Raw genomic sequence first — 27,982 nt, 5'->3', positions numbered from 1 at the left:
GCCAAAAGAAAGCATCTTTGAAGGCAGCATAATTAAAATGCTTACCTTTTTGCCTTTGATGCCTTAAAATGCTGCTTATGTATGGCACTCAAAACCAGATTTTGGAACAAAACCAACATCTTTAAACGGTTTAATAAAAGTGCTGTTTTAAGACACCGGATGGAATGAGTGGTTTAACGATGAGAGTGAACATCTTCAGAGAAACAGATTTGTAGGTCCAGCATACCTGCACTGAAACGGCCAACGGAAGTGAAGGAGTCACTGAACAGAACTTCCACATTGCTGAGCAGAAACTCCACAACCACGGACTGGATGCGCACTTCTTTAAATGGATCAGCGCCGTTTAAGCCTGCTGATTCAATTTCTTTGGACCTGACACAAAACAACAGCAGAGTTTTAATTTGAAGCCTGAGCCTGTACTCGTAAAAACCACAACAAAAACAATGAATGACAGAATACAAATCTCATACAAGTGTTTTCAGCAGTAACAAATACTTATATTTTTAGCAAATAATATTACAAATATTTTTAAATCTTGATATTCAATGATCATTCATATCACTATTTCTGAGAAGACCAAAAGCATGGCTTAAAGTGAAATTAGGCATCAAAATATTAGGGCTACAGATATATAAATGCACAGCAGAAAAGATACATAATTAAATATAAAAAAATCTGGCAAAGAAAAATAGTTGTGAGCTGAAATAATAATTTAGTTATCACTTACATTATGGCTATTTACCAATTAATTAGTTACAAAATATTCATTTGAGCTGAAAAAAATACCCCTTTTTGACTCTTTCAGATATAAAACTAGCTCCTAGTAATACAGTACATTAAACAAAAATATCTGACTGCAGAATTTTCTGCGTGACCAATAAGAATCAAGTATTCCGTCACTGACCAATCAGAATCAAGTATCTAGGAAAGCCATGTAATAAACTGACCTCAAAGGCCTCAAATGATCATGTCATCATTTACTCACCCTCAAGTTGTTACAAACCTGTATGAGTTTCTTTCTTCGGCTGAGCACAAAATAATATTTTAAAGAATGTTGGTAACCAAACCGGCAGAACAACAGTAGCCACTGACTACCATAATATGTTGGTTAGTTACCAACATTCTTCAAATGATCTTCTTTTGGAACAACATGAGGGCAATTAAATGATGACAGAATTTTCATCTTTGTGTGAACCCTTTAACTGCTTCCACTATCAACCATAGTCAAGCTGATGATAACTTGAAAAAAAAGAAGAAGAAGAAGAAGAAGAAGAAAAAGAAGAATACTAATACTATAATATACACTAATATTATTTATTTCGACCGAAAAGGATATTATGTAGACAATAATTCCAAGTTAGGGGTTACCTGAGCAGGTTGGGGGCCCAGACAATGGCCAGATTCTTAATGTGCATGTTCGTCTCTCCACTGCAGGTGGCCAAACGGGCCAGGTGTCTGATGAGGTACTCCAAAGTGCTGAAACAAACACAAAGACATCACCTGCTGTCAGAAAACACACAGAAATCTGCTTGTGATCCATGTGCAGTGAGTATTGGGGTTACCGGTAGTGAGGAGGAGGAAGTTGCTGGATAACATCATGTACTTTCACCATTCTCTCCTCCTCTGTCATCTCTCCCATACATTCCTGAACAGACAAGAAAACACAGCTGGCTTAGGAACTTAAACATCACTTGAAGGTGCCCAGTTGTACAGAGGAAGTCTCCCTTACCTATGTGGCATTTATTTGATCAAAAATATAGTTAAAACAAAAAAGTTTTTTTTTTTTTTTTTTTTTTTTACAATAATTCTAAGTTGTACGTTTACTATTTCATTTTTTTTTTATTCCAGTGATCAAAGCTGAATTTTCAGCATCATTACTCCAGTCTTCAGTGTCATGTGAAATCATTCTAATGTGCTGATTTGTTATTATCAGTGTTGTTATTATTGTTATTATCAGTGTTGAAAACTGATGTGCAGCTTAATCATTTTTGTGAAAACAAAAACAATGGAACACACCATCATAAAAAAAAAAAAAAAAAAAAAAAAAAAAAAAAATCAGTAATTTTGTGATATTGTCGTTTTGAAACCCTAATTTTGCAAAAGCTTTGGACATAATTTAATAGACCCGGAATGACTTACAGCAAACTTCTCATAGAGTTGGTACGTGAGCAGAGGATTGGGCAGCTCTCTGAAGTAGAGTTTACACAGCGAGCCGACGCAGTGAATATCCTGCATGTACATATCTTTCGTCAGGTCTGGAACATTTTCACAGTCAAACTCATGCCTGATCAGGATGAGATGCAAGAGGAGAACAAATGTCACGATCATGCATATAAATTCACATAAATTATCATTGAAAATGTCTGCACAGAATAAAGGAATGAACAGAGATAACCTTTATATAAACTTCTAGAATAAATGATGCTGTTTGAAATTAGGAAATCAGGGCAGGATCTGGGACATGATTGGACACACCTGAGTTTCTGTATGTTGGAGGACACACCAGAGTGTCTGTAGATGCCATCCACCACTCCATGCTTCTCTATGAACTCTGAGCAGCTCTTTAGGACCTGCGGCACTGAAATTTGACCAATCGAAATTACACTTTCTGCAATGTTCCCTTCTCAAAGCACAGTCAAAACATACTCTGATTCTGTACCATCTTGGCCAGAGTTGAGGAGATGCTCGCCAAGGTCGCAGCCGAACACCCGTTCTTTCAGGATTCCCCTCTGCTTTAGCTTTTGTTTGGTGGGTCTGGACTTCATGAAGGTGCGCAGGAAGCCTATCAGCTTGCCGTGTTTTTTGGACACTACCAAAAGGGGGTGACAGAGAGCTAGTCAGGCAAATGAAAATGTGGACTGCACACTTTCACACACTTCATGTTGTACACCGCTCGCTAGACACTCAGCAGGAAGCATCTGTAAAATATGCTTCACTTGATAATATGTGTGTTCGTTTAGGATACCTGCAGAAGGGGTTTTAAGTATATAATAAAAAATAAGTGAATTTATGCAAAATAAATATTACACTTAAATTGATATAAAACATATACAATAATACTTAAAACCCCTACATTTAGTTATGAATGACTTTTTGAATGACACTTATTATGTAAATAAATGGGATTGTAAATCTCTCCGCTTAGTAAAAACTCCTGAGGTATATTAGGCTAAAAAAAATGCTACGTCTTCAAATTTCATATGGTGGCTGACTTGGCTCATACACTCGCCATAATTTCCAATCTCATTAAAAAGTTACCTACAAACTTCACTAACAGGTGAACTGAACAAACAAATGAAGCCTCCACTTGAGTACACTGACCCCTCGAGTGACGAAAACCACACAAATGAATGCACCTAAAAAAGCCAACCAGTAAGCTCTAATCTAGAAAGTTACAACAGGTTGTGTTTCATATAAATCAGCCCTAGGTCGAAAAAACATATTACTCCCAATAGGCGATATAGATTAGCCTGGTAATACCAAACTCTGCTACTTCGCTTTGCTTCGTAGACAGAAGCTAAATAAAATTGAGCGGAAGTACGAATTCTGACGTACATTAGTCAGGCTAGATATAGATATACATCAGTGGTTCTCAACCTTTTTTAAATCCAAAACTGAAGAGAAACTAGAAGGAGTAATATATTGAAATAATTACAAATGATTAAAATAATTAAATTCCGTCATTTCATTAATTTAATGTTCTTAAGGGTTTACATTTTTTATTACAAATTAATTTACATGAATTTTCTAATTTGTGCTTACAAGGTTTTTTACAACCGTTTGCTTTTTACTCAGAAATGGCATTTTTCATTTGATAAAATATTTTAGAGCTCGACAAAATTTACAGAATTCATAAAATAATATATAATAACAGTAATCCTATGACTTAAGACTTTATTAATTATAATGTTTCTTCCAGGTCTACAATTCACACTTTCAAGAGTTCCTTTTATATCCAGGTTGAACAACCCTGGTTCTTAAATAAAAACAAAAGGAAATTCTTAATATAAGAAATATGATTTTTTGCGTATGTTATGTCTTATTTGAATTATTTTGAATCCATCGTGAGGTTTGACCCCATGATTGAGAACCACTGCTATAGATGCATCACAAGCCTCAGGGTCAATGACCTGGATGAAACAAATGTAGGTTAACAGTTAAACAGGTTAAATGAGGGCCTTCCGCAGCCGTACAGCAGACATCAACATGTTGGTTATGCAAGTCATCATTAATGCCATCTAAAAAGAAGCACTTTTCGAAATTTTGCATTGCCATGGCTTAGCCAAATGTGACTAGGTAATCTCTTCAATGTTTCTGTTCTGTGATAAATGAAACTAATTTTGACAGACCTTTCCACTGTTTGTCGCTGGAATCTAATTGCATTGTGTTAAAATGTTTGATATCACATAGATCATGCACAATCAAAATCAATCCTCATAGCCTATTAACAGATTCTCATTTATACAACAAGTGGCCTGTAAATCTTCAGCAGATGCTACAAAACGATGTCCACATGAACACTGAATTATACAACATTTCTGCTGTTTCTCCATCATCCAACACCCATGCTCATCCTCTCCGAACCTCCCACACTCCCTCTGCCTGCTGTATAAACAACCACAATCTGTGTTACAAACCCTGCTTGTCTCAAAGGATAGGAGGCGTTAGAAAAAGGCGGATACAGAAATATTAGTTTAGGTAAATCCACTGAAGTTGTTACCAGCCAGGCTTAGGAACCAAGGATGAAGAACTGAGAGAAAAAGAAAGGAACACAATCGACAGAAACATCAAAAGCATTTAATTAATTTATCATTAAATAATTTCATTAGGAGATGCTGCTGTTATGTAGCAGACTAAACAACAACCTAGAATCTTAAATACAAATTTGTTTTGACTGCAGTGCCTTTCAAAGCCATTAAAATAACCTTGAAAACAGCAGTCATGCCAATATCATCTGCACTAGAACATCAAGTAACCAAAGCATGCATTCCTGAGAAAAAAAACAACAACTACGGCTGGGCGATATATTATCTATTCAAATTATTAGTGGCTGACCGATGTAGGATTTTCAAAGGTTGGTGCAAACAGTTTGGGGTCATTTATCATTTTTAAGAAATGTTTCTTTATTAGCAAATCAGCATATCAGAATGATTTCTGAAGGATCATGTGATGCTTAAGACTGGAGTAATGGTGGATATATTACATTTTAAAACTAACTACTAACTAATAATTAGAAAAATATATATATGTTATTCATAAATGGTAATATTTCACAATATCACTATTTTAACCATGCTTGATTCTGACTGGTTGACAATATTTATCAGTAACCGCAGAACAATTTGGACCCAATGTTCACTGCCAAATTATTTTAGTTATGTCAAAGCCACTTGCAGCTTACTATAGTCAAAGAAACAAAACCACATAGGGGTTGAAATAACTATGACAAACCATTTCCTTTATTATCTATCTCTGCCTCTCTCTCTCTCTTTTATACACACACCTACAGACTCTCACTTGATACAAAACGTGTGACTTATTAAAAACGTTTTGTTATTTAACAGGAGTGACATTTCTCAGTAGCAATGGTAGCGTCATTATTTTTGAAGCAGATAAACTTGCAACTTTGCTATTAGTAGAGACGATACTGTCGAATACAGCTGACAGTCACAGACATTTAAAAATGTCTCGAAATAAAACAAATGTCCCTTGTTGTGTTAACTATGGTATATAGGTGGAATAACTGACTCCAGACTGTAAATTTCAGAAATATATTGCACATTCAAGGAGGTAATGCAGTTACAATGTAGTATATATTGCCATTTAAAGACAGCATGACATGAAAATATATTTCCTAAATGCATTTTTTTAGTGAATAATAGTTTTTTGAAAATGTTTTGAAATTGTAATGTTTAATTAAAATGCCATGATGTATGCTAGACTTCTCTAATCAGTTAAACCTGCTCCTAAAAAAAGTTTGCATACAGTAGTTTGCTGTAAAGTATGTCACAATACAAATACAAAAGAAAAGATCTGCTGCAACAGTGGTTTCATCGTGACTTTAATAATACACCCAGCCCTAATTGTAACTACTGAAATTGAAAATAATAATAATAAATAATTAATCATACATGATGTTGGAGAGGAAGGCCCAGTCGTGTTGGTAACACCAGGTTTGGAGCCCGGCGCATCCACTTCTGAAAAAGCCAATAAAGATGAACAACAAAATTATGTCTGCTGAAGCATTTATAAACCAGCAAGAAGAGTTCACAAATGACAACACTTTCTCAGCAATATTGATTCTGGAAGTACATTTCTCCATCAATTTTGCAACAAGATTTTAAAATTGGCATTTTTACTTTCAGAACCCTCCTAAACTCTTGATACAGATCAAGACATGCATGATACCTTGCTTACTGACAGGAGCGCTGACCGACTGTGGCAACCTCTCTTTGATTAATTCAACACATTCACTGGGAAAGAAGCCAACCTAAAGAAAAGAGAGGGGAAAGCTGGGCTCAAAGATTACAGTTTTAATGAAGATGGCCCAAATCGGGTCCTTGGGTTTAGATTGGTACCTGGAATCCATGCTTTCCTCTCCACCACGTGGTGTCCTCTTTGGGTGGCATGTCAATGACTGACAAAATATCACCAACCTTTAGAAAGAGGAACAAAGACACATAGAAGCAATTAGCTCGCAAACAGACACACACGCACATCTAGTAAGATACACATGCAAATTAATTGTGCATTGAAACCATCAAAAAATATATTAGCACAGAAAAAGATGAAGACTTGAGTTAATATTTTTCAGCCACAAGCACATCAACATCTGCAATCATGTGCACTGCAGACAAAACACTTCATATATTCTCGACATCATCCAGTCCCAATCAGATTAACGTCTTTATTAAAAAGCACTGTTGCATGCCGATATACACTCTGACACAAATTTTATAAAAAGAGGAAGGGAAATAAAAAAAATATCAGTTCCTATCTCTAAGTGGAGAGCAGAACAAGAATCACGCCTGAGATGAGAGAAAAGAGAAAAACAACAAGAGAGAAACTAAAAAAGTTTTGCGATAAATGCTGATTTTGGTTTGAGAAATCCTTTCCTAAATGTTACAAATTCAACAGACAGACAGATAGATTAATACAGAATTGCTAAATTGGTGCTAGGGTGCTTGGATTGGTTGCTAGAGTGTTTCTAGGTGTTTGCTAAGTCTTTGCTAGGTAGCTGCTAGGTTTTTCTAATTGGTTTCTAAGGCTTTTCTAGATGGATGCGCAGGGTTTCGGAGAGGGTTTTATGGCATTGTTTCATGGTTACAGCTAGATAGGTTTCTTGGTTGCTGCTAGGTTGTTCTGGGGGGTTGCTCAGGGGGGTTGCTCAGGCTTTACTAGGTTGTTTCAAAGGGTTGCTAGAACGTGAACTTGATGATTCAACAGACAGATAAAATAAGTGGTTACAAAGGTGCTAGTGTAACAAGGTCACGTCCGTTACACTAGGCAAAGTCATAAAGCATTTCTAGGTGGTTACAAAGGGTTCCTGAGAGGTTTTTATAGTCTTGCTATGTGGTAACAGCTAGTTATATAGATCTGTTCAAAAATAATGTCTTAGACGTGCAAAATAATTTAATTGTGACAGACAAAGAGAAACAGAGAGAGAAAAGAGGCCTCAATGTGTTCTAAGTTTGGGTCACCCCATTCTCTGGCCCAGAAAGAGATGCTGTATATGGAGTAGCATATAGGGAGGGGTGACAGGAATAGACATGACGGAGGAAGAGCAGAGAAAACGAAACAGGCAGGCTGTGCATGCACGTGCAGAATAAGGACAGGACAAGAGAAAGAGAGAACTCAAACTGGGTACAAGGTCTTTTGGAAGAGTTTGGAGTTTATGCTGAATGGAGCAAGCAGGAGCAAGTTGGCTTCGGCTTTGAAAAGCTAAAAGCTTTCATATGTCCCCTCTCAAAGCCCTGTTTTGAAAGGAAATATATCAAACACGGGGAAAAAAGTAAGTGGTCTGAGTACCTCAATGGAGATCTCATCGCTAGCCTGAGCAGTGTAGCGCTTGATGACGTGAGCAGCAGCGATGGCAGGGACGTTTAAAGATGCTTCCTCTTTTAGCAGGAACCTGTTGCCATGGTTGTCAATCTGTGGAGAGTATGAAAATCCATTTATTGTATTATTGCATGACTTCAGGTGGCCAAAATCTCAGAGCAAGATTCATTGAAACATGTCTTGGGCAAACAGATTCTGTCATTTTATTACCAAGAAGTATGAAATGTTGGGCAAAATGACAAAATCTCCTGTGATGAATGTGAATTTGATGCCCAAGTCTTTCCAAAAAGAAGATATTTTGAGAAATGACTTGTTTAGCCCATGCAATGGAAGTCCAATGGGCTCCAATGTTGTTTAGTTTCAATCACTCTTCAAAACATCTTTTGTATTTCACAGCAGAAAGAAAGGCATACGGGTTTGGAAAGTCATGATGGTGAACTATCCCTTTAAACAAATTATCTATTTTAGTGCATTTTTGCATTATTGCATTCCTCTTTCCTTTGCTTGTCTCTCACCTCCATCCAGGAGAGAACCGGTCCACAGTTCATCTTATTGTCCACGATCATGGAGAGACGGTTCAGATACTCTGACAACAGTGGCGTGAAGATCTGCATGAACAACATTCATGTTCAAACGGCAAATTCATTGAGCAGTCAAAGGTGTCACTAAAGAGCAATGTTTTAGGGTCAATATTAGTTAAGCTCGACTGACAGTCTTATTTTTCATATAAAAATATTTTGTGTAAGATTTAGATTCAGGTCTGTTTATATTTTTTAATTAAAGAAATTAATATGTTTATTCCGCAATAATCCAATAAATCTATTACAGTTATTATTAAAGACATTTATGTTTCAAGAGATTTATATTTGCAAATGCTGTTCTTTTGAACTTTGTATTTATCAAAGAAAAATAAAAAAATCCAGTTTCAGCAGCAAATCAGCATATTAGAATGATTTCTGAAGGATCGTGGGACACTGAAGATGATGAAGATTCAGCTTTCCATCACAGGAATAAAAAACTTTTTAACATATATTCAACGACAAAACAGTTATTTTAAATTGTAATATTAATTTACAATCCTATATTTTACTATATTTTGCATTACTGTAAATAAACACAGTCTTGGTACACATAAGAAACTTCTTTTAAAAACATTATAAAAATCTTATTGAGCCCACACTTTTGCATCTAATCAAACCACCAGATTTAAAATAATCTAATGATAAAAGTGACATGTGAAAGATTAAGCGGTTTCCTTCCCAGCACACTCCCTAAGGGTCCGGTCACCAACCTACATAACTGGCCGACAACCTCAATACAGAGCAGCTAACTCTGTTAGTGGTACAACATGAGCTACGTTGAAGCTAAATATGTTTGCATTAGTAGCCAGCCTAGTTGTGCTCACCTCCACCCGTTCTCCGATCTCACACAGGGCAGGAAGGGGCAAGAGCTGTGAGTAACGGCGGTCATAAATACACTGATGCAGGTGGGCGTCCAGCGTCCGGAACTCTTCATACGAACGCCGTACCATCCACGTCTTACCCTAGATTTCAGCGAGAGAGAGAGAGAGAGAGAGTAGGGGAAAGAGGGGCAGAGAGAGAGGGGGGGGGGGGGGGTCAAAAATTAAATGCCTACAGAAGAGAGGAAGATGCAAGATGCAAAACTATGTGTAGGGTACAGAATTATTTCACATTTGATACGGTCAGACGTGTTTTTTTTGAGGCAGGAGGGGGTGTTTATTATTAGCACTGACTGGGGCATGTGTGCCCACTCACCTGGCAGGACACCTGCACAAGGAAAACCAGATCTTTGGCACTGCCTGAGGTCCAGCTGGCATCGCTCTGCTCATTGGCAAACCGAAGCTGAAGGTGTAAAGTGCAGACATTAATTCATAAAGGTGCGAAGAAGTTCAAGTACACATAAACAAATGTTTAAAGGGAACGTTCACGGTCTTGCATCATCATTTAAGACTGAATGTGAGACCTGGAACACAAAACTGGTAAGTGTCATTATCATAAGAGTCATTTTTTCTATTTGCTTGAGATACAACTATTTAAAAATCTGGAATCTGAGGGAGCAAAGCAATCTAAATATTGAGAAATTCACTTTTAAGTTGTTCAAATGAATTTCTTAGCAATGCAAAAATGTAGTTTTAATATATTTATGGAAGGAAATTTACAAAATATATTCATTGAACATGATCTTTACTTAATATCCTAATGATTTTTGAAATAAAAAAAGACAAATCTATAATTTTGGCTTATGCTACAAATATACCCCAGTGACTTAAGACTGGTTTTGTGGTCCCTCGTCACATGTTTTCACTATAACCTCTTATTACGTTATAAGAGCAACTAGTTGATTAGCCTTATATAAATTAGACTAGTTTTGTGTTCACTGATCCTGATCTGATATGTTTCTTAGGTCAAGTTTATCATTAGATATGTACATCTCACTGGGTGTTACTTTTATCATGCACCTGCATCCCATCATAAATGTGCATTTATGTATGAGCTTACAGGGTGGAAGCATTCAGTTGTACTTTCCATGTTTCATGTTTCTGACATTTTGAAATTAGTTGAAAGCAACAACTTAAACACCAAAACATGTTCCGAATTACACGACTGTAACATCGCTTTCAGTCAGGACATATGAATTACTAGAAAATTGCCTGTTACTCATATTTGATGAGATGCAGCAACTCTCAAACACATGACTGTTTAAGAGAAGCTGGGAACATCCCTTCACAATAATTCAGTCACAAAAATGGCTGTTTCATATCCATGTATCATGCAAACTTCCTCATTGCTTTGACAATGACTGTAATCAGTGAAATGCAAGTAGTCACTTACTTTTATTCAAAGCTACTTACTGTGTATATATATATATATATATATATATATATATATATATATATATATATATATATATATATATATATATATATATATATATATATATATATAGTGTGTGTGTAAATATTAATGCCTTTATTCAGCAAAAATACATTAAATATAAAGCAGTACAACTGTTTGTATGTATTTAAATAGAAAACCTTAAATTTTAATAATATTATACAATATTATTGTTTTTAATGTATTTTAAATCAAACAAATGTAGCCCTGGAGACCATAAGAGACATTTTAGTATATAGTGTATGTATATATATTACAAGAACCACCATGGTATGGTGCATGGCCAAATGTATTGTATTTCATTAGCAAAAGCAATATTACAAAACAGAAAAAAAGAACTTCATAGGCCCTTTCTGCTTCATGGTATCAGACCAAAAAAAAACAACACGTAAAGGTCTTTTATTTTTGTCTTCGGGGGTTTAGAGTGTGTGTGTATATGGCACTCTGTCATTATAAATACAAAATGCATCACAAACACACAAAACAATGCCATAGGGACAGTGAATTACATTTTGAAAATGAATAGAAAAATATTATGTCTGTAAACCTTAGATTACAGACTTTAAACATAAAGCACATTTGTGACTGGCGGTTTATATGAGTAGAGCTCTGACATATTGCTGTGTATCTTTGAATAAAGTAAATGTTTCCTCTTCCCTATCAGGGCACACAAACACAGAATCTGTGTGTGTGTGTGTGTTATTGAAGGTCACAAAGCAAGGGTCTGTATCAGCCCTGAAGATGATCCGAATGCATTTTGATATCACCCAGACTCTAAATGTGATGCATCTTGATATCTGAACATGTATATTACTAAAAAACACACAAAAAGACATTTTATGCAACAGATGTTCTTGGTCTTTTATCATGCAGAATTCATCACTGCATGTTATATTTCATCAAAATGTAGAAGATGAAACCACATTTCTTAAAGTCATTTGTGCAGGGCAAAATAAAATGAATAAATAATACCAAATCTTCAAATCACGATTTATATCATTCCTGATTAATGATCGTTTTCAATCCTACATATGGCAAATTATGGATATATTGAATAAGCAGCATTTTAAGGTATCATAATTGTGCTTCCGATATAATTACCTTATTTTGGGCAAAATAATAAGAAGCAGATGCTTCTTTCTTACTAAATAAATGTAATATATAACAATTTTATTATTCATAATAATTATTTTATATCGATTTATTATGAACAGAGCATAACAGCAGCGAATTACAAAATGTGACCTTCAGTATGATGTTGCAACTGACATTTTATTGGAAAGCCAAGAAACTTCTGTCTAACAAGATCTTACCTCGAGAGAACCGAAGTCCACATTTTCATAGTGAAAGTGAGCGCAGTCAACAAGCTTGGGGAAGTGACCTTTCACAACAGAAAGCCTGGAACCACAAGAACCAAACGAGTTAACACACCATACACTTTCATCACAGAGAGCTATGTGTTATAAGTTACATGTAGAGAAAACTTTAAAACCAGGTTTGATTTATCGGTTTAATCAAATGAGTCATAATGACAAGAGGCACTATTGCTCAGCTTTAGGACTGTCACCTGGAAAAACAACAAATCACGCAGAAAACTCCTACAGCCTTCTCAGTGCTCTGGCAAACATTTTCTTCAGCGCTAGTTTGTATTTTCAAGTTCTACAGAATGTAGAAGCTTTCAGTATGAGTAGCTTACTCGCAGCTTTCGGTAAGCTACTCATGGACACCACAGGGAAACTTTGCATCCCATTATCAGTTATTTCAGAGGGAAGTGAAACTCAGTTCTTCCTGTTTTACAGTGTGTTCAGAGCTCGATAAACCTGAAGTGGCCCTTCACTTCATTAACTATTAAACCAAAATAAAGTCGATCTCTTTTGGGTCCAAAACCTCTAAGGCTATTTTACTCTTTTTTTTTATTTTTAAATTGCTTGCTCTTTCCCTGAGTTTGAGGGTTACAATTCAACGGTGTGGTTGCAAGGTGGGAACCTTTGTTAAGAAAGCTGCTTTAAAATAGAACCCTAGAATTTCTATGATGTGGAAAATAAAATGGAAAATTACTGGAAAATTTAGTCATAAAAATGGAAATTACTGTACAATGTGGCATTTAACAAAATTTCGCCCAATAAATCAAAAGGCTATACACTTAATAAAAAACTGCAAAATGCTCATGGTATTTTCAGTGTCTGCCATCTCATATATGAGGAAATGAACACGTGGACTTCATCTCCAGAGATGCTTTAGCTCATTCATTAAAGGAATATTACACAATTTCCATTTTTCATAGTAAGCATCTGTGCATCACTTTGCTTGATAAATTCTGAAGATGAATTAAATAGTTAAAGTTTTATGAATTAATCTGACTACCACCTTTTTGATAATACATTTGCATAGAATCATACAGAATGCAGAAAAAAACGACTTTGTTATTAATTGTTATTATTCAAATTTTATTAAATCATTCAGACAGAATCCCAAAAATGTTAATGGAAAACGGAATTAGGTAAAAATAAAAAGGATCATATTTAATATTCTGACGTCAAAGGAATGTATGTCTGCACCAAAAGCTCTAGCTTAAAAACGACTGATGTACAGACATTTACTTTCTCACCTTTTGCTCATCTTCCCCTTCAAGTTGGCTGAGGTTCCCACCGATCGGGTCCCAGGCTCCCCAGAACTTTCCAGATTATCAGTGCTTTGAGCCTGTATAATGAGGAAGGAGAGTAGAAGAAACTGTTTTTATGCTGAGATGGTCCACGCAACATCACAAAGATCAAAGTCATCCATGTTTCGACAGCCAAAGTATGCATCATCTGAATGATACTCAACATACTTGGGAGAAAATAGATTATAAATCCTAAATCAGCAGTGATTTTACAGAAAAGATTCTCTGAAGATTCAAAGACTCATGTTGATTTTAATGCTCAAATCACAATAAGAAAAGCACTAAGGGAGCAGCAAGAAGCGTATGAAGAGACTAGGACTGTCATCCGATGACCTCTGGTCTCACTTAGAATAAAAGCCAAGCATTAACATCAAACTATTTTTTCAAAATGATCAGTGATCAGTGTAGAGCAGCATGGGTTCAACTTCACACTTTGTCCATTGGTGTGTGATCTAAGTGGCCATTTTCAAACTTCTATGGGAAATGAGAATACGATTTGAGATTTGTGATAGATGGCGGTGCACTGCAAGTGATAAGAGCATCAACATAGAAGAGAATATCTTAAATTGTGTAGATAAAAGGCAAAAAGAAAAAAGAGAGAGAGAGAGGCCAATCACTGTGACACATGGGTGTTAAAGTGCTGGAGTTTTTAGAAGATTCAGTTTTTCATATATATATATATATATATATATATATATATATATATATATCCTCAGTAAATAATGCTGTATATATACTGTACTGTATATATAGGCCTTTTGATAAATTGCATTTTTATATTAAGAAATGTCTAATAAAAAAATAATAATAATAATAATTTATTTATTCAGATATATGTATAAAATAGAGAGAATAATTCATTTATTTTTATATTTATATTATTAGCAGTATTATTTTACCTACAGAAACTAAAAAAATATTTTTTATTAAATTTGATATCATACAAACGAATAATAAGATACAGGCATCACACAAACAAATGTATTTATATTATAAAAAGGTAAAAATTTAAAAATAAAATTGCAATAACCATTTTATCAAGAATGATTTCACTATTATTAAATATGCTAAATCAAATATAATGCCAATTGATTTTCTTTCGAACAGCAAAAAGTCTGTTGAAAACTGCACTGATTTTACGTTTTTTTGCCTCAAGCTCACAGCTGATGTTGTTCGTAGTAAACATGATGTGACGTTCAGTGCAGACACTCAGCGTTAAGAGCTCCAGCATTACAAAACAGTGAAACTCTGGGCCTTAGGGTACACTGCGTACACACACTGGATATTTCCTCCTTTATTACATCTTTTTATGCTTGTCCTTGATGAATAAAAGCCCCAGTGAATTATGGCTCAGTCATGCAGATTAGTTCTGATAACAGCGGACCTGTCATGATGACTGTTTGAGTTTCATCCACCTTTCGATGGAAACACCACCACGGGAGCATTTGGTTGTGAGACAGCACATCTCCCCACCCCTCCGGGGGAAGCACAGATCTCTGCAGTCCTCTTTTAGGTTTGCACAATATCAAACAGTCATGATGAGTTTACACACTGGAATGAGGGATGACAAGAGTGGATCTGCCTGCTGCTTTACGCAATGCAATCCTTGTTTTCTTCCCCAAAGGGATGGCAAATTAGGAAAGGCCAGCGTATACTGATAAGCCAATCATTTTAGAGGTGATGATCAGATTGATTTAAGCACTGTGAATGTGGCAGTACATGAGAAAGGAGGTGTCGGACAGTTCTGTCTTACTTACCTTTATTGCTAGCTGCTCTCCCCTGGGCAAGAAACCTTTAGAAATGGTCAGTAGTGCATAAGCATATTTAACAAGTATCAAACCTATACTGTACTGTTAAGAAAGCAGATGTGTGTAATCCAACATAATCTCAATGAAAACAATAAACCCCTCAGTATGTGTGTTTAATTCTAGAACCAAGCAGACTGCAAAACACAAACACAGGTGCCGTGTAAACAAATATTGTTTGATTTGCATGCTGCAACTCTTAGAGGAGACAAGGAAGCAAAGCTGAAAGCACCGACACACCGACCTCAAAAGATACAATCACTTCTGTCAACCTCTACCTGACCAGCTCCTGATCACAGTTATTACTGATAATCAAAACTATTACAAAAACTAGAAAGAAGAAAACTAGCACTGTAAAGAATAAGTAAAGATGTAGTAATCTGAAGCTATAAACATGCACTAAAACAGGAACAAATATTCAGAGAATCTACAGAGAAAATGATCTTGTATACTAAAATGTGCAAAGTATTATATTATTTTATTTTTAATACTGAAGTGCAATAAAAACCAAGCCGAAACTAGTCGTTTTCCAAAAATACAAACTAAATAAAAACTATTAATGAACAGGAAAAACCAACTGAAACTAAAACTTTAAAATACTATCCAAAATAAAAATAAAATAAACATGAAGAAAATAACTATCTATGAATAAATAAAACAAAATCTAAACTGAAACTGAAAATAAAAAAATACAATCCAAAAAAAAACCTCGTGAAATTAAGAGTGAAACTAAAACTATTTCTAGTAATTGAAAACAATACAAAATTATTAAACAAATAAATAAATAAACTAAGAAAAAAATTATAAAAACTAAAATGAGCTTTTTCCCAATTATGCAAATAACAAGAGAAAAAGTAAGTATAATTAAAACAAATAATTAAAGCTATATATATATATATATATATATATATATATATATATATATATATATATATATATATATATATATATATATATATATATTTACATTTATTCATTTAGCAGACAATTTTATCCAAATCGACTTACAGATGAAGACAGTGGAAGCAATCGAAAACAACAAAAAGAGCAATGATATATAAGTGCTATAACAAGTCTCAGTTAGGTTAACATAGTACACATAGCATGGGATTTTAACTAATATAATAAATAAAAAGAAAACAGATAGAATAAAAACAGAAAAGAAAAGAGCAAGCTAGTTAGAGGTCTTTACACATACACACACACATACATATACAATTGCATAATAAATGAAAAGAAGATTGAATACAAAAAGATTAGAAAGGTAGTTAGATTTTTTAAAGAATAGAATTAGAATAGTCAGTGTTAAAGTTAGAAAGTCAAATAAAGATGGAAGAGATGTGTTTTATGCCAATTCTTGAAGATGGCTAAGGACTCAGCTGCTCGGATTGAGTTGGGGAGGTCATTCCACGAGGAGGGAACATTTAATTTAAAAGTCCGTAAAAGTGACTTTTTATATATACATATAAATTAGAGTAACTATACATAAGAAATAAATTAAAATATTAGCACTTGAAAACAATACAAAAAAAGTGACTTAAAAATTTAATTGACACCAACAAAAAGTATTTAGGAAGAATTTAAGCTAAATGAGAAATCGAAAGTAATTTAAAAAGAAAACATTTTCAAAAATATAATAGCCCTGCTTCTGGTACATTTAAAAATAAAATGTTTGTTTCCGACTCACCCTGCTCTCAGAACCCCACCTCTCCATTCAGTTTTGGATTGAGCACACATTGCTCAATCTGTTGGTATCTCGGCCTTCCCAGCACACGGCTTGAGGATCAGCTGAGATCTCAGAGGAGAGATGTCGGCCAAATCAGTGTCAGTGAGAAGAGCTGCCTGCCAATGTCTCGCCTATAAATCAGTGGAACTGTATTGCACACTTACACCGCCGTGCATAGCCCTGTCTGAAGATATCAACTGGAGTCACACTGATTGTGTGTGTTCCTTCTCTGTCCCTGACTGACACAAGGGTTACTGAGGTAGTCAACCATTCCTGCAGCAAAATCAGCATGTTTATCTTATTTAATAACTGACAACATTCAAAACTATTTTTGTTCCATTGCCTTAATATTATAAATAAAAACAGTCCCCATTTTTATTCTTAATACATGTATGATTCATCAAACTCTCATCAAAACATAAATGCATTTCTCCAACTGAAATTTCTTTCTGCTGGCATCAAGGATGGGGAAATATGATAATAGCCAACGCAATTTAGAACATTTACAGTATACAGAAGGAAAATAGTTATAAAAAAGTTGCTATGCTTTTGGTGTTCTGAATGGTTGCTTTTCAGCCCAAGACTAAGATATTTTGGTCTCTAGAAATGGCTCAGTGTTTGTCAAATCCCTAACCATAAGGATAAGCAACAGTAACAGTCACACTTGCCTAAGTATTCCCTTCCCTAAAACAAAATCTAAACTGGATTTCCAAAGAGGCAGCAAACTTTTATTCAACCCACAATAAAGACTACATTACAACCTTCAAGTGTTCCACATATAATGCTGTGGGTATTACTGCATGTAGCAATGGTAAAAGTAGCTGGTTTTTGATTTACAGCAAACGACACACCTGGCATAAGGGTTCACCTGAGATAAACCTGAGATGGAAACTTGCTAATCAACCACGTCTACGTAGTGCACCTCTTCTTTGGTGAACGATAAAACTTGCACTAGTCTTCTTCTCCATCAAACCTTCTTAACTAGTCAGTAAATCCTGGAGAACTGCCGATCCATGCCGTTTCTCTAGTGGTAACCTCATACAGTATGTGGTTTGTGTTTCTCTGACAGATGCTGTTGAATACAACATACAGTAAGCTGCTCTTGCCAGCTGATTCAAATCTTATGTGTTAAAAACATAAAAGCACTCGAAATTTCCAATAATTCATTATCCAACAAACCAATTAAACCCTGAGCCAACATTCAAATTCTGAATCGTTTTTGCTTCATACCTTGAGCATTCTCTTCCTCTTGAACATTTCTCCTGTTGTGATACTCTGAGGAAGAACTATGGAGGTCAACAAGGTCGAGTACTAGCCATCACCTCCCTACGTCATCACTTCACTGATTCATATACATCCGAGTTCATTCTCCTGCGGTGGGAACCTCCACAGATACGTATGGATGGGTGGGCTTTCCTTGGAGATTCCCATAAGCATAAACTCTCTCTTCACATATTCATCTATCTCGCCTTTCTTACCATCTCAGACACACAAAAAGCTCACGTTCAGAGACACCTGTTGAATATTTGATGTGGCGATCTGAACGCTGGGTTAACGCCAGGCCTCTGTAACTCCTCAGCTGTTCGCAGGAAGAGAAGGGCTGCTCGGATGACAGAGCATTTGTGCCGTTCTCTCCACTCGTTTTTGGACATGTTAGGGACGTTCAGCCAGTCTTATTTAGCTGTGTCCTAACAGTTCAGTAAAGAAACATAAATATGTCCCAGTTTAAACTAGGGCTGCTCGATTAATCAAAATATAAACAAGATTGCAACATGCCTGAGTGGCTTGGTGTGCTCATCAATAAGGCTGTGATTCAAAATAAAAGTTCAACATTCAAAAATTAAGATATTAAGAAAGCCATAAATATTAGTATTGTACTTTTACATTTGTAATGTAAAATACAACTGCTATATTATGTTTCTTCTTAATTAGGGTTGCAAATGGGTGGAAAATTCCCATAATTTCCAGAAACTTTCCAAAAATACCTGGAAGACTCCCAAGAAAATCCTGGAAAGTTTCCGAAATTTATTGGAAAAATGTCCCCCTTGCAACCCTAATCTTAATTACTTTTTTTTTTTAAAGAGTATATATATAACTATTCCAATTATTTAGTTTTAATAATAATAGTAATAATACTAACAATCATCATTATTGCTGTTGTTTTATAGACATATTGAAATCCACTTTCATTTTTTAAACTGCATTTTAAATGGTAATTGTAATCAGAAAAATAAATTTCCTTCTCAAATTGTGCAGCCTTCATTTCAACTATTGATTGAATGACTTGAGATGAAAACATCCTCAGCATTGATCTAGCAGGCCTCTGTTTGTGCTTCTCAATCTGTCATATTTTTCTCAGTGAAACAGGATAAAAATGGATGCTACATATCTAAATTAGGCCAAAAGGTTACAGAAGAGGAGTTATAAAATAAAAAAGGATGACATTCGCCAAAAATGCAAAAACATAAGACGCAATATGCCTTAAGAAGGTAAATTGGTTGAGTTTTGATTTCATGGTGAATTGCGATCACTATATCCTTGTGCTTTGTATTTCTAGAGGCCACAACTTCTGAAAATCCATCTGAACCTGGATATTTACATATCAGAATACAAAGTCCTGACCTCTCAAACCTATTCTGATCATCCGATAATCAATGACCAGTTGATGCTGTACACAGTTTATCTGTCTTTTACACTTGCTTTCCAGAAGAAACGCACAGACAACTCACAAACAAGAGCTCCAACTCAGTCAGACATCAGAAGTAAGATAGAGAAGGAAAGGCAAAAAAGGGACACAGATCACAAAACATGCACACACAAGCAAGAGATATAATGAGTCTCATTCACTAACCATGCATATGCATGTATTTCTGTGTACAACCTGCGTTTTAACCATTTTCACCCGGAAGTAGATATACAAGTTCATTTCATCACTTAAATGTATTTAAAATTATTTGAAATTCACAATTAACAGAACAACATTAATAAAATTAACATAACAATATAACATGCTACAGAATTAAATATGACTTACTATAGTGTCTAAAGTCTAAAATCAAACTTTTTTTTTGCATTTTAGCTCATTTTTTATTTGGATACATTAAAAAAAAAGCATTTGAAGCATTTGAAGAGACTGACAAATGGTTAGTACAGGAGAGGGTGTCCGAAAGCCCTTACATGGACATGCTAATTACTTAGAATAACCTGGATTTCTCAACAGTCGAATGAGGGTAGAAAAGAAAAAAACATCACAATTGTGAGTGAATGAGACCCAATAAGGCGAAAGCGACATGCAAAGTTAAGAGGATGGGTTCAAACACTGTTTCGTCAAATGCATCTGAATCATCTTAATGCAGTGTTTTATCACTTTACTGTTCCTCTCACTCAGTTCATAACTGTATAAATGGAGTCAGAGTTGATCCCATCCTGTGCATGAAGTGCGTTAGCGGAGCGGAGTGGCACTTACCGGACATGTCTGCCAGGCTCATCGCTCTCACAAACATGGCGCATTTCCGTACCCACTGGGGTCCTGACACTTGACACAGAAATGGAGAATAAAGGCCATTTAATGTCAGCCATGAGTCTGCACTATAATCTTATACACTCATGGAGCTGCAATAACCCAAAAACTGAGGATTATGGAAATACATGAATGAGCCAGCATGATAACAGCAAAACAGTAAGGATGCCTTATATGAGAGAAAGACATTACATCAGATGGAATTAGCAAATGTGCAACTAGTGGACACATGTTTTATTCATATTTAGTTTTATTTACCTCAAGCCAAGGTTTTACCTTTTGCTAATTAAAACTGGATTTTAGTACAATGATAATTTAACTATCCTGACATTTATATTGTCTGGCCAGCAATAGAAACTAAAGTGGTGCACAAAGGATTTTAAGAGTATGTTTTCAATTAGCATGTAAATGAATTTCAATAAACTCCAGTAATGATGTGAAAGGCTGTGTGCTTTACAAGGTCTTGCAGAGCTGAAATGCAGACTGCAGTAAACAAATGCAAAGAATCCATGAGACCTCCAGGCAGGAATTCTCTGGTATGGGGAGTATTCTGCAACCATGGCAACGAGTGATGTAGGAATGAACTGTGTTTTTGTAGGAAACATTTTTCAGCCCTTGTGAGAGTTGTGCCAAGTTCAGCCAGTTAACAAAGACTTTAAGGCCAGAAGCATACTTATGAACACAAACATGCTTAGCCAAGGCACTGCAAGCATGATGGTCCGCTGTACATAATAAATGTGTTATTGAGTTACTCTGGTAGCAACAAACCTCAGTATATCAGTTTAACTTGATTAGCAAGAAGATCTACAAATGCGTACTCCGCCATGACATCAGTTCTCCTGAAAGAGAAAACTAACCACAGAAGGCATCTGTTTATCCTAACTTGTGCCACAGCACTTCTTTGAGTAACGCTGATAATGCAACATGCACCGTTACATGTGTGTTTATGTAGTCATTCGAGCACATTCAGGTCTTACCCCCAAAACGGCCAAAAATAAAGAAAAAAATCATCAGAATCTAGCTACATAAATAGGCACTTATATTATGTATTACTTAATTAAATTTAAAAAACTAAACAAATAAAGAGAAGCCATGCTCTTTACATCTAGACTCCTGAAATATGATTTTAAAGTTTTGTACTGGAAACCAATATCCAGTTATAAACAAAGCAAAAATGGTTATTAGCCTCTGTCAATATTAAAAATTGACAAAAAAATAAATCAATGTATTGTTTGGCTTGGCTGATAATATCAATAAAAAAAAAAAAAAAAACACCCAAACATAAAATTAAAAAATAAATAAAGTGACATTCAGCCAAGTATAGTGACCCATACTCTGAATTTCATGCTCTGCATTTAACCCATCCGAAGTGCACACATACAGAGCAGTTGGGGGTTCGATGCCTTGCTCAAGGGCACCTAAGTCGTGGTATTGAAAGTGGAGAGAGAACTGTACATGCACTCCCCCCACCCACAATTCCTGCCGGCCCGAGACTCGAACTAACAACCTTTCAATTGGGAATCCGACTCTCTAACCATTAGGCCGCGACATTCCAATAAAAGCTTAGAACACAGGAGAGAGCTAACAAAATGGTATGGTTTAAAAAAAAAAAATTTCTTAATTCTTTTATTGCCTTAATTATTTTTGTGGTGAAATGTTGTGTAATAAGTAGTTTGTCTGCACCGTTTCCCTTAAATGTAGTTTGAATTTGCCGCTTGCTCGCAACTGCTGTCTTCACGGAAGCTTTGCGTTCAAATATTTCAACTCAAATCAATATTTCGCATCTCATTATTTACTTATTTGGCAAGTAGTCATGTCGCATCGGTGTCCAACAAGCTGGAAGTACATTATCCCCTACTTACAACATTCTTATAAAAAAAAAAAAAAAGTAACAAAATGTAAGAGAAACTAAATTAGCAACCCTTTATTTGTAAAGTATTTAATCATCTAAAAATAGGCATTAGCTCATGCTATTCAAATACAAATGTATTACCAGTCCGAGTATATAGTACCAGTACTTTTACACTAAGGGGATGGTCGAATTGTATTGTGCTGATATGGACAAGAGCAAGAGAGGCTTATTATTGCAAAGTGGTGCTGTCAAAGTCTGTACCATCATGTGGGCAGCGTCTCTATAGTAACGGCGTGTGTGTGTGTGTGTGTATGTGAAGGGTGAAACCACATGGCTGTTAAATAAAGAAACCAGGATAGATTTAGAGAGAAAGAATTCAAACGAACAGTGGTCTATGTTTGTGTAAGTGTCATGTAGTGTTTGAGGTGTCCTGGTAATAACCACACTAGAAATGCACAGCTCTAGCTCTATCCAGCGAAGCACACGCTGTGAAGCCTGCCTGTAGGTGAGCTGTATAAAATGGGTCACACACACACACACACACTTTTGATGTCACTTCCTCCCGCTGTCTCTCTGTGCTGTCAGATCATAGTTCTGCTGTACAAACAGACACACACACGTACACAAAACACTACTGTGCCATTTGACCTTGTGACCAGGGGTGTAAATATTTGCTCTAATAATGATTCAATTCAACGATCTCAATGATTCAATTCAGGCATTTTAAAGTTTCATTTAATTCAGTTATTTTTGTCTTATTCATGATTAGGGCTATGTTGATAATATCAAACATTTTTTAGATATACATTACCATTCAAAAGACTGAGGTCCATAAGTTTTTTTTAAAAGAAATTAATCCTTTTATTTAACAAGGATACATTTAATTAATCAAAATAGATAGTATTTTTTTTATTATTATTGCAATAATATTTAACAATATTACTGTTTGTTTGTAATATTTTTGATCAAATAAACGCAGCCTCAATGAGCGTGAGACTTTCTTCAAAAACATAAAAACATTTTTACCAACCTTCTGAGAGGTAGATAATTAGTTATTTTAATACCCTTTTTTTTTCGCTATTATGTTTCCGAAAGAGGTTTGATGGATTGCCAAGAATCCTTTAAAATTAATCTATTCAAAAATGTCACTGTCTGGCATTTTTTTTAATATTAAAATATTTTAGTAAAACTATATGTAGATACATACAGCTATGTATTGTACATAGTTCTATAATGTGTATTAATGCATATAAATTGAAATGATATTATTTCTTGTTAATTTAATGAAATGCGAAAAAATGCCAAGGTTTTTACTGTATTTCCCTTCACATTTTAAATCTATTTTGTTATAATAGCAGTTTGGTTAAGATGCTGGGAAAATAATATTGTCTAAAAGTAAAAAAACATGAGAATTCTTAAATTCAAATCAAATATTTGAAAATTATCTGATCGTAAATTCTAAAAATGCATTCCATTTTCATCAGATCATTGTAAGGTTGCTGCATTTTTAAACCTCTACCTGCGATCCATTTCACACGCTCTGATTAAAGACATGATGCAGGTAAACAACATGAGTTTGGAGAAGTTGACAGTGCAAACAGAACTAATGACTTGAAAACATGACCCTCGGATGTCATCAAACTGGAACTGGCTATTACGATCATTGTTTTTCAGTTTCTGTTGCTCTCAGCAGGTGTCCTGGATCTGACCTCAAAACAATACAATAGGACAGTAGCCATCAGGTCACTCAAGCAGAAGAGGCTACACAGACTATTGTCAATTGTCTTGGAGAGTCGCCACCTCCAAACCTCCAAGACTAAGCAGCTTTTTCCCAAGACCGTTAAAAAGCCGATTATATGTGCAGTTTGTGGATGGCATTTTAGAAAAAGCCCAAGCGAGACCATATTGTCATGTCTAAAGGGAACACAAAGAAGTACTGTGGTGCTACTATAGTAAAGTGATGGTATCAGATGGCATGATTCTGAAAGGTCATCATTTTTATGTTTAATAACATTTGCATGGAACTTCAAACAACAGTAACACTACTGTACTTTTTTTTTTTTTGTGGAAAAGTGTGAAAGGTGGATTTGGAAATGGATGCACAAATCAGACTCCCTGCAAAGCATTTAGCATTGCATTTTTGAAGTTGAAAGTTGACCTTCAACACATTTTTTGGTTAAACACTACCGTTTATCATTTTCAGGTTATAACGATTGTGACAAATCTAGTGTTGTGAACATCTCACTCGCCTTTGCAGTCAATTTCCAAATTGAAGATAACAGCGAAGATGGGTCATGACCCAACAGTTGAAAATGGCTTCATAAGGTTCAGTTCTTGCTTTTTATTTTTGCCATGCTATAAGGAACTTCCTCTCCATCTCTCACCTCCTGTAAATTTCTGTTGTGTTCGACTCTCCCCCACGGCCCTTCGACATCAGAATAAAGCAGCCTTGGCCTTCCCATTCACCAATGGCTTCTAAGGGCCCCTGGACCCCCCTGCTCCTTCCTCGTCCCCTTCCTAAAGATCTCACCCAACCCCCAGCCCTCTAAAGGACCTCATTCATAGATCTACCACTATCCACTTGTGTCCCCGCAAGTGCTGAACGCTCACTCGGGGAAGCAACTGCTCCTAAACCCCCGTCTACATTCCCCTGAGATTCTAGCATGGGGCAGAACCTGTGTCTGGGATGACAAGGGACAACTGGGGATTGGGTAAAACCAAGGTCAATGAATCATGGATATTCCTGGAGTGGATCTTAGAAACTCTGCTCCCACAGTCCCCTTCTCACGTTCTGTCCTGCTCTCTATGGAGAATCAGGAAGACTCAGAAGCACTGCCGGCATACTAAACACTCTCTCTGCATCCCAGCTGGGGCCACGTGAGAGTCAGAGGAAGAAAAGACGACAAAAAATGAGGAAATGATAGATAAAGCCTGGGTATGAAGTCTCTGCAGTTAGACAAAGTGTTTGTCTGTTTGCATGAGAGTATTTTTTAGTGAATAAGTTGTGTTGATTGAAGTAAACTGTCTGAAACTCGTAACAGCATGAAAGTACTTCAACAGATTAGAAAGTACTTGCAATTAAGTCACACGCTTTAAAGTTTGAGTTTCCTCAACTTTACCTCAAATATTTAAAACTGAAAACTATAATCGGAAAGGGGAAAACTTTTCTTTAAAATTTAGATTTCGTTAACTTTGAAAAAGTATTGTAATTTTATTATTATTAAAGAATAATAATAATAATAAATTAATTATAATTTGAATGAGTAATTAATTTTAAACAAGAAAAAAATATTATTATAATAATTTATTATGAATTATTATAAATAAATTAAGCATTATGAAGGTCTTTCTACATCATTTACTGAAAAACAAGAGGCTAGTTACATGACTTACTAAAATTTACATGAAAAAAAGTTTCATGACTATTACTTCATACTATACTATATATATACACACACACACACACATTACTATACTATAGGCTACAGTAGGGCCCTATGATTTCCGCGAACACTGCACAACAAACGACACACGACAATGTTGAAAATCGGACCCACCCGAAAAAGAGTTGCACGAGTCAGAATTCTGCTCAAAAGCGGATGAAAATCGCACAGTGTATGCCCGGCTAGTGTCATATCACATACACAGAACTGTAAAGGTACATAAACCCATCGAAATAAAAGTCCGGTTTAATTTAAAGACAAGTGTTTGCCAGAAATGTTCAGCAGAATGTACATAGCCTACTACTAAAAAAAAAAAAAAATTAATATAATGATAAGGTTTAATCACACAACATTTTTTCCCCCCAGTTATATTTTAATAGTAAATCCCCTTTGTTTACCAAAAAATAAAGTTTGCTTAATTTTCAATAATTAAAAGATAAATTAAATGAATGTTTTTAACTTCATTTGATAACAAGAAAAATGCAAATACACAACAGAATTTCCAGAGGGAGAAACATTTCATAAGGCTATTTAATAAAGAGACATTTAATAAATTAAGTTGGTTTTATGCATTTAAATAATTATACATGCTAAAACATAGAATAAGGTAACAATAACAACATATGGTGAATAAAAAATAAAACTGATGTGAAAGAATTGGTGTAAAAATGTATAAGTTTTATTATTTTAATTAATTAGACATGCTTTTTGATTAAAACAACTTAATTAAACCATGAAAAAGGAGTAGAGAAAAATTGAAACTGAAAAAAATTTAATCCAGAAAAATGTAAACAGAAAAAACGGAATTTGGGAAAAAAAATAAACTGATTTCATAAGGCCCTACAATAGGCCTATCTATAGACTACAGACTAATAAAAAAAAAATCTTAACTTTTAACTTTATAATAAAAATTTGTTATGAAGAATATTTTAATCATTCTTCATAATGATGATTATAATTAAATATTCTTCATAACAAAAAATAGTTGGTGATCTGATTACTGTGATATTTAATTTAAATTTTTTGGTGAACTATTAACTCTGTAAAATGAATGTAAGGATGTTAAACATCATTAAACTCACAAATTAGCACGTTAGCATTCACAGAGAGCTACATACTGACGTATGCCATGTATGTAGCGGTGGGGCTGGGTAAAGGCCATTTGTGTTGGCACAAAATTCCTCTGGGCACGGGTTCAAAGCAGCTGCTTTTACAGGATCTGTGACTGCTTTAGAGCTTTTACTTCATTCATTCAGAATAAAACACAGATAAATGAAGTGAAGCGAGGAATGCGAAACCGCAGCTATGACGTGATGGGAAACTTGAAGGCTGAAACTTAAGATTAAGTTAAAAAAGACTATAGGCCATAGTCAGAAAAGATTAAAAAAAGAAAACTCACCATTTCCTTGGTACATTAAACAGAGACCTCAAGGACATACAGTTCAGCGCTGAGCAGTGTGATGAAAGGCTGAGCCACACCATAGACTCACCGAAGGAAATGCAACATGCCACCAAAGAGAACAGACTTCACATGAGCCGAGAAAGAGAAGAAACTTCCACATACGGGCTAAACAATAAGGATTTTCTTTGCTGGACCAGTTTCAGAACAGTAGTTCAGATCTGTAATAGCCCTGCCAACATTTAAAAATTGTTTTCTTGACCAAAACAACTAAAAAAATAATTAGTTTTCTACTTTGGACTAGTAGTCTGCAACAACAGCTACAAATTAATTAACATGATTAATGAAAAAACATGATTTAATTTATTTCACGGATGCATTAAATTGATCAAAAGTGAAAGTAAATACATTAAATAAACAATGGATCCCTATCTTTCGAGCACAATCTTAGGTAGTAACAATGCAGCACTGGTCTGATAACCACCAGCTACAAAATTCTCTCACACAACTTCCTTCTTAAAGACTAGAATATAACAGTGTGAATGATGTCTTATCCCTAAAAATAATCTGTGAGATTCAGTGAGATAATCGAAAGAGTTGCA

The 27,982-nt window shown here is 35.2% G+C and overlaps 1 protein-coding gene across 6 annotated transcripts in view; it reads right to left on the bottom strand.

Annotated features, from left to right (window-relative positions):
- The window catches only part of LOC128030384 (rho GTPase-activating protein 33), a 46,672-nt gene that overhangs the window by 11,683 nt on the left and 7,007 nt on the right, over positions 1 to 27,982 (bottom strand). For 2 of the 6 annotated variants that reach the window (XM_052617947.1, XM_052617949.1), the window contains exons 2-18: positions 20,633 to 20,701; positions 15,393 to 15,427; positions 13,582 to 13,673; positions 12,287 to 12,371; positions 9,834 to 9,920; positions 9,464 to 9,601; positions 8,574 to 8,666; positions 8,029 to 8,151; positions 6,579 to 6,656; positions 6,409 to 6,490; positions 6,132 to 6,197; positions 2,660 to 2,809; positions 2,476 to 2,578; positions 2,140 to 2,284; positions 1,563 to 1,645; positions 1,369 to 1,476; positions 227 to 372 (exon numbers count right to left, since the gene is read on the bottom strand). In XM_052617947.1, the coding sequence (XP_052473907.1) occupies positions 227 to 372; positions 1,369 to 1,476; positions 1,563 to 1,645; positions 2,140 to 2,284; positions 2,476 to 2,578; positions 2,660 to 2,809; positions 6,132 to 6,197; positions 6,409 to 6,490; positions 6,579 to 6,656; positions 8,029 to 8,151; positions 8,574 to 8,666; positions 9,464 to 9,601; positions 9,834 to 9,920; positions 12,287 to 12,371; positions 13,582 to 13,673; positions 15,393 to 15,427; positions 20,633 to 20,701 (1,683 nt within the window). The remainder of the gene's footprint in view (positions 1 to 226; positions 373 to 1,368; positions 1,477 to 1,562; positions 1,646 to 2,139; positions 2,285 to 2,475; positions 2,579 to 2,659; positions 2,810 to 6,131; positions 6,198 to 6,408; positions 6,491 to 6,578; positions 6,657 to 8,028; positions 8,152 to 8,573; positions 8,667 to 9,463; positions 9,602 to 9,833; positions 9,921 to 12,286; positions 12,372 to 13,581; positions 13,674 to 15,392; positions 15,428 to 20,632; positions 20,702 to 27,982) is intronic. The other 4 variants (XM_052617950.1, XM_052617951.1, XM_052617952.1 and 1 more) reach the window with 2 other exon arrangements.

Source organism: Carassius gibelio, chromosome A16, assembly GCF_023724105.1.
Source record: "Carassius gibelio isolate Cgi1373 ecotype wild population from Czech Republic chromosome A16, carGib1.2-hapl.c, whole genome shotgun sequence".
Classification (NCBI taxonomy): domain Eukaryota; kingdom Metazoa; phylum Chordata; class Actinopteri; order Cypriniformes; family Cyprinidae; genus Carassius; species Carassius gibelio.
Note: the sequence above shows the minus strand (reverse complement) of the source record. Positions and strands in the feature narration are given on the sequence as shown.